The 14,522-nt window shown below is 37.2% G+C and overlaps 1 protein-coding gene across 1 annotated transcript; it reads right to left on the minus strand.

The window, feature by feature from the left end:
• Positions 1-3,631: 3,631 nt before the first annotated feature.
• On the minus strand, positions 3,632-10,859 carry LOC102809624 (zinc finger protein 385D-like). The gene is made up of 3 exons (XM_006823896.3): positions 10,693-10,859; positions 9,166-9,395; positions 3,632-8,797 (listed from the first exon to the last, which is right to left on the minus strand). The coding sequence occupies exons 1-3, from the start codon at positions 10,847-10,849 to the stop codon at positions 8,369-8,371; spliced, it is 816 nt and encodes a 271-aa protein (XP_006823959.1). The 5' UTR covers positions 10,850-10,859; the 3' UTR covers positions 3,632-8,368.
• Positions 10,860-14,522: the final 3,663 nt, after the last annotated feature.

Raw genomic sequence — 14,522 nt, forward strand, 5'->3', positions numbered from 1 at the left:
TACTAATTAAAATCCCGTTATTTTCGGCAAATGTTTTATGTTATTATATACACTACTGAAAGCTAAATATACTGGTCAAGTTTCATCCGACAGTTGTGAATATTGTACGTGTCAGACCCTTGTTTCGCTGAATACAGATTTCGATTATCTGATTAGCGAAACAAATCATTTACTAATTAAAATGCCGTTATTTTCGGCAAATGTTTTATGTTATTATATACACTACTGAAAGCTAAATATACTGGTCAAGTTTCGTCCGACAGTTCTGAATATTGTACGTGTCAGACCCTTGTTTCGCTGATTACAGATTTCGATTATCTGATTAGCGAAACAAATCATTTACTAATTAAAATCCCGTTATTTTCGGCAAATGTTTTATGTTATTATATACACTACTGAAAGCTAAATATACTGGTCAAGTTTCCACCGACAGTTGTAAATTTTGTACATGTAAGAACCTTGTTTCGCTTATTACAGATTTGTGATTATCTGTAATTGGCGAAACAAGCCATATACGTATTGAATATTATTATTTTCGGCAAATATTTTGTAAATATTGAGCAAATAAAACCCTCATCTACTGAATACAGTTCATTTTTTTATTAGGTGTGTTATCCTGTCTCGTTTCGTCGATTACAATAAGCCTTCTCCATATGCTCGTGTTGGAAGTGGTGGGTAAGTCCCGGTGGGAAAGTACAGGCGGACGTTTGCGGCCTAGTCGGGGCTATGGGTCCGCCAATTCGGGGCCTAGGGCGGTGTATGAGAGTGGTTGTTGCAAGAGAGGGCCTACAGCGGGCGCAGCAACCCTGTGAGTTTATTTAGGGGGCATATTGCAGACATATGCATTTTAAAGGGGGCCTATTTGCCTCACGCGCGGGCCCGCTCTAGAAGGTGAAAAACACTCCGCTTTCCCGCTAAATTTGGAACGCACATGGGGTAGTAACAGCATATAGAGTGAACCCCCTGGGACCATACCACTTTCTTTTCATACTAGTTATTTATTTTAAGAGATAGGGCCATGAACTAGACTAATTCTGCTGAACTATTTTCATGGTCCTCACCAGAATTTTTCAAATTGTGTACATATATCCTTGTATATTAATTTTCCTTTTTATATCTCAATTATTGAATACTTACTTTTCCGGTGAAATCAATCAATCAATCAATATTGCCATTTGTGCTTGAATTAGTGCCGGGACTAGGCCGATATTGTAATTTGTGCGGGATGTAGTGCCGGGCTGGACCAATATTTCAATTTGTGGGGTCTTTAGTGCCGGGGCTAGCCAATAGTGCAATTTGCGCAAGATTTAGAGCAGAGGCTGGGCCAATATTGCACTTCAAGCTTCATTCAGTGCCGGGGCTGGGCCAATATTCCAATTTGTGTGGGATTTAGTGTCGTGGCAGGGCCAATATTGCAATTTGTTTGGGATTTCGTGCCGGTGCAGGGCCAATATTGCCATTTGTGCTGCCTTTAGTGCCGGGGCTGGGGCAATATTGCAATTCGTGCTGCATTCAGTGCATGCCGTGGCTGGGGCAATATTGCAATTTTGTGGGTGATTTAGTGCCGGGGCTGCGCTATTTTTGTGATTAGTACGGGATTTAGTGCCAAGTCTTGGCCAATATTGCAATTTGTGCAGGATTTAGTGCCGGGGCAGGGCCAATATTGCATTTTGCGTGGGATTTAGTGCTGGGGCAGGGCCAATATTGCATTTTGTGTGGGATTTAGTGCTGGGGCAGGGCCAATATTGCATTTTGTGTGGGATTTAGTGCTGGGGCAGGGCCAATATTGCAATTTGTGTGGAATTTAGTGCTGGGGCTGGGCCAATATTGCATTTTGCGTGGGATTTAGTGCCGGGCAGGGCCAGTATTGTATTTTGTGTGGGATTTAGTGCTGGGGCTGGGCCAATATTGCATTTTGTGTGGGATTTAGTGCTGGGGCAGGGCCAATATTGCAATTTGTGTGGAATTTAGTGCTGGGGCAGGGCCAATATTGCATTTTGTGTGGGATTTAGTGCTGGGGCAGGGCCAATATTGCAATTTGTGTGGGATTTAGTGCTGGGGCAGGGCCAATATTGCATTTTGTGTGAGATTTAGTGCTGGGGCAGGGCCAATATTGCATTTTGTGCGAGATTTAGTGCTGGGGGAGGGCCAATATTGCAATTTGTGTGGGATTTAGTGCTGGGGCTGGGCCAATATTGCATTTTGTGTGGGATTTAGTGCTGGGGCAGGGCCAATATTGCAATTTGTGTGGAATTTAGTGCTGGTGCTGGTCCAATATTGCATTTTGTGTGGGATTTAGTGCTGGGGCAGGGCCAATATTGCAATTTGTGTGGGATTTAGTGCTGGGGCTGGGCCAATATTGCATTTTGTGTGGGATTTAGTGCTGGGGCAGGGCCAATATTGCATTTTGTGTGGGATTTAGTGCTGGAGCTGGGCCAATATTGCATTTTGTGTGGGATTTAGTGCCGGGCAGGGCCAGTATTGCATTTTGTGTGGGATTTAGTGCTGGGGCTGGGCCAATATTGCAATTTGTGTGGGATTTAGTGCTGGGGCAGGGCCAATATTGCATTTTGTGTGGGATTTAGTGCTGGGGCTGGGCCAATATTGCAATTTGTGTAGGATTTAGTGCTGGGGCAGGGCCAATATTGCATTTTGTGTGGGATTTAATGCCGAGTCTTGGCCAATATTGCAATTTGTGTGGAATTTAGTGCTGGGGCTGGGCCAATATTGCATTTTGTGTGGGATTTAGTGCTGGGGCTGGGCCAATATTGCATTTTGTGTGGGATTTAGTGCCGGGCAGGGCCAGTATTGCATTTTGTGTGGGATTTAGTGCTGGGGCTGGGCCAATATTGCATTTTGTGTGGGATTTAGTGCCGGGCAGGGCCAGTATTGCATTTTGTGTAGGATTTAGTGCCGGGCAGGGCCAGTATTGCATTTTGTGTGGGATTTAGTGCTGGGGCATGGCCAATATTGCATTTTGTGTGGGATTTAGTGCTGGGGCTGGGCCAATATTGCATTTTGTGTGGGATTTAGTGCCGGGCAGGGCCAGTATTGCATTTTGTGTAGGATTTAGTGCCGGGCAGGGCCAGTATTGCATTTTGTGTGGGATTTACCGCCAGGGCAGGGCCAATATTGTATTTTGTGTGGGATTTAGTGCTGGGGCAGGGCCAATATTGCATTTTGTGTGGGATTTAGTGCCAGGGCAGGGTCAATATTGCATTTTGTGTGGGATTTAGTGCTGGGGCTGGGCCAATATTGCATTTTGTGTGGGATTTAGTGCCGGGCAGGGCCAGTATTGCATTTTGTGTGGGATTTAGTGCCAGGGCAGGGCCAATATTGCATTTTGTGTGGGATTTAGTGCTGGGGCAGGGCCAATATTGCATTTTGTGTGGGATTTAGTGCTGGGGCAGGGCCAATATTGCATTTTGTGTGGGATTTAGTGCTGGGGCAGGGCCAATATTGCAATTTGTGCGGGATTTAGTGCCGGGGCAGGGCCAATATTGCAACATATGTATTCTTTTAAAGTGATTATATACTCCCAGTACATTTCAGCACAACACAAAGTAGCCTTTTTTTAATGTATTATTCTGTAAATGATGAACTTGATATGAAGAATAATTCCATAGAGAGGTATATAACAACACATTATAATATTCTTTATATAAATACATGGCGCAGTATAGATCAAACAAGTAACTCCTATGATGACACGCACGAACAGTAGTAACTTTTTTTTATTTTACTTTAATACAAGAAAAAAAAAAAGAATTCACAATAATGATTCACACCAAATCATATTTTTTGCTCATCTGTGAAGTAGGAACACATCTGTTTTGAGACCTTGTAATGAATTTTAATTACTGTTGAGATCACAAGACAATGAATATAAACATTACAAACTTAAGATTTTTTTTGAGTTGAAAATGCTTACTGTTGCGTTGTATCCTGTTCGATAGGCCACTCATAGCAACGTATACAACACAGTGTAAAATACATTGTTTACATGAAATTTGAACACGCGCTGTGCGACAACCACTTAACTTATTGAACAGTAGTATGCAGTCAGATACACACTTTACTTCTACAAAAACAATAAATAGTTTGTTTCATTATGAAAGTGCAAATTATGAAAGATTGTTTTGGAAACCCATATGTTACTTTTATGTGTACACTACCAAAATGATAAGTTTATATCCTTGTTTTGGGGCTATTATGTAATATTTTGATTACATGCGAGTTATTCAAAACAAGGGTAAGGTTTTGAGAATTCACGCCATTTAGAACACCATTCAAAAGCATTACCAAATGATAGTCAAATCAGAACCTGAAAAAATCATTTAATAAAATCATTAAAAATTGTTGAAGTCATACATCTCACAAGATATTGTATTTGCTCTATTAAAAATGAATTATTGTAAGCTGGATCTTTAAACTTCGACTCATTTTCACTACAGACATGCCTCTGTCATTTACGTCAGCGCTACTAATGAAGCAAATACAGAAGTCCAAATACAGAGTATGTTAGCGTTATGTGTTTATGTTCCATGGAAGAGTGACACTGATAACCCAGCCGGGTCCTTCAATTCACCAATCACATTGACTTCTTCATCAAAGCCTTCATGCATCAAATTAATTATTAATAGAATAAAACTTGAAGAATATCAGGGATTGAAATAGAATTTTTTTCTCTGCATGCATAGTGTGCATGTTGAATTTGAAATATACCTGCACTAACTTGTTGTGAAATGCACCATTTTTAAAGTTTAAATAAAATTTACGGGTTCTCGATTGATGCAATCAGGAAAGAATTTGATTTTTTTTAGTTGTCTCACAATGTTGGTTGAACTTAATTTAGGCTTAGTGAATATAATGAGAAAATGTTCATTGCTACATGCACAGTGTGCACATTATATTTTGAGTTTACTTGCACGAGCTAATAATCTATGTGCATAGTGCAGTGTGCACCAGGGTATTTTGATCCCTGAATATACAAGTATTTGTCAAAAATTCAATATATACTTTGTAAGCAACATGAAGTTTAAGATGTGGCTTAAAGGAGAATTAAAATTGTTCACTAATTGTGGGGAAAAAAACTTTTCAATGTATTATACTGAAAACTGAGTAAATTTTCAGTTTTTACTTACAAAATTTGGCTATTTTTGTCTCAATCTTATGAAGAAAAGTGAAGACTATAAACGGGACTATTTTGAGAATATGTGGTGAAAAGGTTAAGTGAAATTGAAGATGAACATGTGTTCTGCAGAGATGACTTTCCATTAAACATAATGGAGAATACTATCATACTGGTAACTACTTAAAATTTAATGATTTAATCGATTTTAATTACATTTAATACCATTTTTTTTTCTGCCAGTATCAGAAATAAATTGTGAGATATAAAAAAAAAATACTATCACCATAAAAACCAATGCAAAAACAAAAACAATTTCATTGTTTTTAGAAAAACTGTTTTCTGTATTGCCATGATGAACTCATATTTTGGCTTGAAGACTCATAATTGGTATGAAAATATTTGAATAAACAAACAGCGTAAAGATATAGTTGTATTTATCGCATTGTAATCAAAAAGGTAAGGTAGCAAAATAAAAATATATTTTTTCTAAAAAAAATTGGATTATGAAACACAACCAGTGTCTCTGCTATACTAGTAGCGCAAATTCTTACATAAATAACAGTGGTATGTCAATGCTTAAAATAAATTATACTTCAATCTTGTTTTAGCCCGATTGCATGGACAAAGTAATCCTACACAAGTTTAATGTCACATAAAATGAGATGGAAAACTAAGGGTTGAGTACCGGTAGCCGCCATTGCATTGAAATCAGTCACATGAAAGAGGCCGTAGAGAATAATGTGCAGAACACACACTATTATAGGAATTGGCACATGAAATAACCAGTGAGAGGCAGTCAGTGAAAGGCTTAGCCTTTCAAGATGACACCATATACGTCATTTCGCTCAGGGCCCTGGTAAGTTGTCATTCTGTATCAGAACCCTCGAGGTTTGCTTGACAAATCAAAATTTCTCTGAAGACCTCAACACCATCCCCCCTCCCGGCCATCTTTTTTTCACTTGCAAGTGATTTAGTGTACAAGGTCGATATAGAGTGTCTATGCTATGATTTAAGTATTAAAAATAAAAACAATCAGAGAAAGAATATCAATAGTTACAGCTATTACTACAATAATCCAATTCGTGCAACCTTGTTTTTGTCATTTATACGACACACAAAAACAGGGACAAAAGACGGACACAATTCTACATTAACAAGACATTGTATATATAGTAAGAAAAAGCCCTTTGGTTCTTTGTATCTATGGTTGCTTTAAAGCGGAGGGGTCGTCACCTGTGCACGTGCGGAAATTGAGTCCCACGCAACAATAACACACGCTAAAAATGCAAAGGCTCATGGGTAGACACTTGTTTGTAAACAATGACACGCTATGGCCATCTGACGCATGTGCAGGTAACGACTCCCCACTTTAAAAGTGACTCACCTACATTACATTGTTTTACCATAGAGAAATTAAAAATTAAAGTCTTAAATTCATAAAATAAGAAGTATAGGTGTGTGTGTGTGAGTATATATATATAAGCAGATTCAAATGGTACTATCATTTTTAATAATTTGAGCAACATGCATATCTGTATGCAACTATGGTTCATTCAAAAAATGAAAAGAACAAAAAATAGTTGTAGACTATAGAGGGCAGTATAGTACATTTCTCGGCCATTCATAAACATGGCATACATGGCAGTAGTATATACAATGGGTTAACATGTGAGAAAATGTATCAATAAACTTAGTTATCAGTTAATTAAACTTAGTTATCAGTAACTATCATACGTACACTATACATGTATATAGCAAAGACATCAAATATATACTTTACGATTTTATTAACAAGTACTGTAAAATCATTAATTTTTACTGGGATTTAATTTATTTTTATCAATGTTTTAAATTCACAGGTTTTTCCAGCGAAACAAGTTTAATTGATGTAAGTTTAAATATTTTATTTAGTGAATTATTAAAATAAAACCCAGCGAATGAATAATGTGTTTACAGTATGTTAATTTGTGTTTACAGTATGTTAATATGTGTTTACAGTATGTTAATTTGTGTTTACAGTATGTTAATTTGTGTTTACAGTAAGTTAATTTGTGTTTACAGTATGGTAATTTGTGTTTACAGTATGTTAATTTGTGTTTACAGTATGTTAATTCTATAAGTCATCTTAACGAGTAGAATTGCCGAAATCCAACTTTAAGTATTCCATCAAAATACACATCCATAAGAATGTAATTGTAGAAATCAGATTTATGTACATAATTTAAATAAATGTTGGTAAACTGCCTCACCTTTTTACTGCCATTGTCAACTTTAGGCATCTTTCAAAAAAAAATAGTCCAATTTAAACATCTAATAGTTCAGAATTGTTGGCCACATTTTTGAATAATCACAAAATCAAAAACGGCAACGGCAACGGGAAGCATACTGATAATGCTATTATTACACAATCTTAAGCAGTGAAACTGACAGGGATTTTTTTTAAACAAGGGAACATGGGTGCAGCGCCCTCATACCATGGCCATGTATCGCCTTACGCTGGGGAGCAGATCCTCTGACAACCATAAAATTCTGATTGACCAGGGATCACATGTGGCCACAGTCTTCAACTGTGACCTATCTGATTACAATTTCGGCTCAAAGGAATACATAGAATGCTCCATTTTAACTTAGAATTATCAAAAACTCTATCCCTATCTCCCCCATTTGGTGGCTCCGCTGAATTGGAGTGCTCCCTCTTGCAGTTTTTTTCTAAAAAAAACCCTGAACTGAGATATAATAAATTTAAATACAGTGTGAATTTGACACATAAAAAAGAATACATTTTACAACAAGACGTATTCATGTTTCGCCAGGCATTATTTAAACGTATTCTGAGCAATAGTTTCACACAGCTCATCAAAACACTCAGACAAGTATGGTAACTGGGATATCATGCCAGTTGATGCTAATTACTTCCATCTTCTATGTACATATGTTCATTTTGCAGTGGAATGCAAATTGAGATCCCAATTCAATTTGCCACTTGACAAAACAAAGAAGGTTATACAAGTTACTTCAACAAGCGTCAGCAAACCTTAGCAATGTGGAGACAAGAATTCTCGCACATACTGGTGAACTAATTCTTGGTCGTGACCTATTGATTTCATTAAATTGTTTTTGTCTTCCAGGTCAAGTGTTATTACTTCAATACAGGTCAAAGTGTTGCATCTGCAACCTGCCTCTAAAATCAAATCAGGCAATCAACCTGAAACAAGAAGCTGAAACTTATGAAAACTAAATGTTTGTTTCTTCGGTTATTCCCTTTTCCTGATTTTGTCCATTCTGTTGCTGCAGGAGCAAATGAGGTGGTAACTTCAGTTGGGGAAGAGGCTGTTGAGTTTCAGCTGGCAGGGGAGGAGGCGGTGGTGGCGGCATATCACTTTTATCTTTCATTTTAACCTTCAATATTACTTCATGTTTTTTGCTGGAGATATGTTGGTCATATTGAATCTTAGAGTTTAGGGACAGATTGCACACTGCACAGAAATAAGCCTTTTTAGGTGATTTGGAATGAACGGGAGGCGACGGTCGTAACCTTTTTGCATGCTTTGCACCCTCGTAGTGTGAATTGGCGTGTGTCACTGACGTGAAAGACACACTGCACAATTCGCAGAATGAGAATTTGTTTTTCATTGGATCATCCTCCTCAAAACATGTTGGCAACTGAAAATAAAAATTTATAAACTTAGTTGTATGTTAAATAAAAATTGAATTGTTAGCACAAACCTTTAGTAAAACTATTTCTATGTTGAATTAAATCTAGTCTGATTTTGTTGTAGTACTGCTTAAAGCGGGAGGGCCACCACCTGTGCACGTGCGGGAATTGAAGTGATTATAACAACAAATGCTAAAAACACAAAGGCCCATGGGTAGACGCTTGTTTGTAAACAATGACACGCTATGGCCATCTGACGTGTGCACAGGTGACGACTCCATTGCTTTAACAGTGCAGGGATCTGATGTAGAATTAGTTTTTGTTGACAAAAGAAGAAAATATGAATATCTTATCTGTATAATAGATGTGAATTTACCTTTTTTTGAGGGAGATTAGCAGGTATGCTTTGCTGGGCGATGTATTGCCGAAATCTCTTCTTGTGAAGCTTGCCTTCGTAGTGGGCTTGTGCCTGGGGTTGAGAATTCAGCATGATCCCACAGAGTTTACAATGTAACAGCTCCATTAGTTCATTTGGCACTGGGACTGAAGGATTGTCAGTATCAGCTTTGCGCTTGACACCAGTGGAGACTGTAACATTACTTTGTTCTGCTGATAAAAACAGTGACACATGATACAAACGATCAGTACACATCGTAGACACTGTTCATTTCCTGTGCCTGAAAACATTCTACAATATAGGGATATATCACATGACCATCACAGAGTATGATTATATAGACTGAAGTGTACGATGGCTTGTTAGGGCCATCCACCACGGTGGAAATAATTTTCTCGCGGTGTAAATATTTCTGCGATGAGAATAATTTTCTCCGCGGTTTAAATATTTCCACCGTGGAGAAAATTATTCTCACCATGGTTTAAATATTTCCACCGAGGTGTAAAATAAAGTGAAAATGTCGGAAATTCAAAATGAAGCCGAAAAATACAGGTGAAAATGTGAGAAATTTTAAAAACAGTGAATGGCCTTAACAAGCCATCGTAGATCGTAGGCGTAATCTCATCATTTTTTAATTTTTTGGGGGTTGTCATCACTTTCATGTGTTCATCATTATGCTTCTTGTATGGACCAACAAATTTGTGAAACACGAACGACCTTTTAATCACAGAAATGTCTCACTGGCTTTTAGTCAATTTTAAGAATTACAATCCCTCAGAAAGATGTTTTACTTTTAAGTCCAACAGATATGATGTAATTTTGGAAATACTTATTTGATAACCATAAATTTGCTATATAAACATCATTTTCATCTTTTCATTAAAATAATGGAGAAAAAAAATATGACCTACATTAAAGCCAGAGGTGATTTAGTACAATTGCAATACCACTAAACAACTCTTTTTAAACTTTTAATTAATTTGTTTGCTGTTTTTTTTTTAATAACCCCATCATTTTGTCTGTTTTGCCCATCAGTTTTATGCATGCAGGCTGCAGCCGTACAAGTTTTCCTGCGCAGTTTTCTTATGGTTGAGTAATTTAAGAAGTGTCATTGCCACCTTTGCACGAGTATAAATACAACAAAACAAACAAACAAATAGTATCTGTTAGATGCTCCCGGAGAAGGAGAAGAGTATCCTTAGGATACGGATCACCACGCAGCTGCCTCATCACCGAAGACAGCGCTGTGGGTGAAAGAGAGAAAGCTAGATTTACTTCAAAGACGCTACGAATTTAATGAAATCGATCTCATTCAGACATCATTCCACCACGACGATATGAAATATTGTCTCTTGACCACCATTCTATGATCAAATGCAAAAAACAAAACAAAAACAGGACAAGTTATATACCAGTACATTATATATATATATAACGGGGATATCTGGCGACGAGAAACGATGGATGGAACTGAGACAATCTAACGAGAGATATAAACCACAGTACCTTCGAGAGACTTAACGTCGGATTTGTCTATAGTAAAACCAGATCCTCCAAAATCCTTTTCAAATAACGGTTTCACCGGTAAAGGAGTAGTTGACTGTGTTGTTGTGGGGCGTCCGTCGTCCGGGCTCGGGTCAGCCATGTTGCTGGAAGTCGCCATGTTGTGTCCGGGGTATGAAACCCTATTTAGTCCGAGCAGAAGCATATAACTAGGCACAAAGTCCAAGTTTATGTGAAATATCCATACACACTACATATTAAATTACATAATCATTTTCACGCATTATTTCCATGGTAAATTATTCGAACAACACGGACATTGAAAAAAAAAATACTGCAAAATATTTAGCAATACGGATACCCCCGGGTAAAACAGCCGCGACAAAAGGCAACTGAGACACCGGTGTCGTTTTGCATAGTCGTAGTAGAAAGCGCCGCCTCGTGGTGGAATGGTTAGATTTTATGATGCTCCCAGGTCTTAGCAGAAAACGAATAGGGCAGTAAACACAGTTTAGTAGCTGTGGTATCTACTGATTTGAGAAAAAAATAATCTCTCCTAGAAAAATAGGCATTACGCCCAGAAAACCCAATCTTTCTATAAATAGCCATGGTTTCCATTTCACTCAAACGTTTTGTTAAATGTAAATGGACGTGCAACTTACAAGACGTACATGTATCTTGAAGAATCTCCCTGCAATTGTAACGAACTAATGTGTAGTAATTTGGGTCGAATCTGGTATTCATTTTTTTCTTCAATTTTCTTTTGAAACTATAGATATATTTACTTTAAACAGGAGCGAAAACATGCATTTCTTAAGTATTCGTGTTCGATACTTCATGCTGTAGAACAAATCGGGTTATCGTTCATCATGATTAACTAAACATGTTGTGTTTGCAGGACACACAGCAGTATTTGTTAGGTGAAAAATAAAAAAAAACACACTTAAATACGCAATGAATTGCCGTGACTGTTATTGTACGTATCACAACACAGCCGGTGCACATGCGTATTGGAAATGTAATCGTTTCATCGAACGAAAACTCAGATGTATTCATCAACATACAGTATCAAACAACAATATTAAAAATGACACGTTCTCGTCCAAACTGCGTATTTAAATAAAACCAGTATGTTTCAGCTGCATTTTACTGACTTGCGCCCTAACACTTCAGAAAGTATATTTACTTTGCAATTTGTATTTAATCCGACGTCTTTCAATGACACAAACTGGGGTATTGTTAACCAACACAGCCGGCGCTATGTTAGACTGGTCGATTGTTCAAATGAAAAGCCGGATCTCCACAGCACTGGAGAACACTGCTTTCTATTGAGACTGAACTCAAGCGATGATCGAAGTGGTATGGTAAATATAGACAACTTATTCATTGTCAGTCAGATCGGTTATAAGGAAAATGTCAACGAAATATAATCTATTATTCGCCAGTGAACGCTTCTCTCTTCTCAAGGGTTATAGTCTAGCATGAGAGGTGGACATATTGCGCGCCAACTATCGGTTATACATGTATCTCGATTCAACAACTACTCCATATGCATGCATGTATTGGTGTGATATATTATAATACTAAACTGTACATTCAATGAATCTATCGCATTCTGTGTTATCCTCGCTACGGTTATATAATAATAGTCTTCATTGAAGTCGTATTCTAAAAATGGTCATAGATCAAAGTACAATAAAGCATGGTTGTCATTCTATGTCAGAAACATTCAGAATAAAAAAAACATACACTGGAAGAAAAAAACAAAACAAAAACAAAAAACAACAACAAACTTGCCCGAAAATGGGTTAGAAATGCATATTTATAAAGTATAAGTAAGGATTACTTATTTAGATATGTTTGAGACAGCTGTTTTTTTTTTAATTTTATTTTCTAATTGTGTTGAGAAGGATCTGTGTTTCATGATGTTTGTATAGCTGACATTTTAACAAAAAGTGTTCCTCATCCTCAATATCATTAATATCGCATTTCAATTTGTAAAACATGTGCGCTTAATCTTAGTTTGGTCATTGATGATCTGTGTAGTGGGTTATATATATTCATATAATTTGATAAGGTGCATTTACCGGCAAAAAGAGATACTTGTTTGTATTTCAAAATGTTTCAATGAAATCATGCCAAAATATTTTGAAGACTTTGAAGTGAAATTTTAGCGAAGACCAACTAGTTTTGAAATAGCGGACTGGCATATTATAGTGTCTATTCATCTTTGGTTGAATCGTAATTTGGAACTCATATTATGATGCTGTTTTGATTTTTTTAGTAGAAGATAATTCTGCTTTACAGATTTTTACATTATCGGCTATGGGCGGTTTAATTGTAGTACGACACCTGTACATGTGAAATATCATGGCAGAAAAATAACACGAGCGTTCGGGGTCACAGCCCAAATCATCACGCTTTTCCTGCAATAAAATATACGTCCACTCAGAAACATAATAAAAATGCATGTATGTCACAGGTATTGTCGAAACCATTAACATATGTGAGCAATTTTGGCTTATAATACATAACTAAAAGACACTCAACCATAGATAGTAGATAGTTTGCCCTGCCTGGGACAGTATGGTTAGTATCTGGGCCAAATCAGAGATATATGCGACAAAAACGCGTCCAGAGAGGTGGAAACACAAAGAAATCTACACACAGTGTCCCATTATCTACGATGATATCATGGATTCAGTGCAATGACAATAAAGGATCAAATGTCTGACTAAAATGTCAACAGCTTTTACTGGCTTGGTAACCGTCTTGTGAACAATCTGTGCTAGTAGTACACAATTGTTTCCAAGGCGGACTTTGAGTCGGGCACGCCTTATCACCCTCCTTTGCATTGCAGCTTGCACGTGAATAGTTCGCAATGAAATGTTTGGTGTAAATGGTCCTCAACAAACTAATAATGTCCATTTACTATGGCATTAATCTAATTGTGGTTGCGCAGTCATACATTCACGACACTGACATGACTGGCATGGCATTTAAGCGTATGAAGATTGTAAAAAGCGAGTGACAGTATTATTCACTATGTTTTCAGCACGGCGACGTCATCTGCTTGTATAAATAAGATTTCCGCAGTTAATACATCTCAAACATCATTATGTTATTTTGATCTTTTTCATTTCAGTTTTATTGGTTTTAGCATTTGAATATTGGTTTCAATATCCCAGTGATATTTATATATTTAATATATACATATATATATATATATATATATATATATATATATATAATATGTATTTTTGTTTTACCATTCTCATGGCGATCTCAGTCACATGAACTGAAACGGAACACGGATGGAGAAGATTGTTTGCGCATTTTTTAATTGCCCCGCTATACAATTCTCACCATAAACCATAGACCTTAAAAGACTTTAAGTCTAAACTTAACTTAAGTTTAAACTATGCATAAACCAATTATTTTTGTGTCTTTGTACTTAACTACGGTCTCTTTCAATAACACCTATTGTTTGAATTATAAATGCACACTAACAGTCTATTGTTTCCCATTGTTGTTGTTGTTATTTATCGCCTGGCTAATCAAATCAAGCAACGTGGGCCTTAATTAATGGCTAGTTGAAAAAAAAAGAACAAGTCAAATTTGTCACAGTATATCAGTAACATATGCATTACTCTTTAATTGTGTACGTTTACAATGGTGGAAATATTTGCGACAGGGACGCCTGCACAGAATCATCATCGCTGTGGTCAAGGGGGAGTGGATCACCGTTAGAGATCTCATCGTTTTCATTGTCTGCAATTACGCTATTCGGAGCTATTTCAGCGAATAATTTGTGTAACCGGCCGCACCCTATA

This window comes from Saccoglossus kowalevskii, chromosome 1, assembly GCF_978046115.1.
Source record: "Saccoglossus kowalevskii chromosome 1, keSacKowa6.1, whole genome shotgun sequence".
Taxonomy (NCBI): Eukaryota; Metazoa; Hemichordata; class Enteropneusta; family Harrimaniidae; genus Saccoglossus; species Saccoglossus kowalevskii.

Excerpts from the sequence above, each read along its gene's own strand:
- LOC102809624 (XM_006823896.3), bottom strand. The coding sequence starts at position 10,849 with ATGGCGACTTCCAGCAACATGGCTGACCCGAGCCCGGACGACGGACGC. Across the intron at positions 9,396-10,692 it reads CGACGTTAAGTCTCTCGAAG|AACAAAGTAATGTTACAGTC; the intron begins GTACTGTGGTTT and ends TTTTATCAGCAG. Across the intron at positions 8,798-9,165 it reads CTAATCTCCCTCAAAAAAAG|TTGCCAACATGTTTTGAGGA; the intron begins GTAAATTCACAT and ends TTTTATTTTCAG.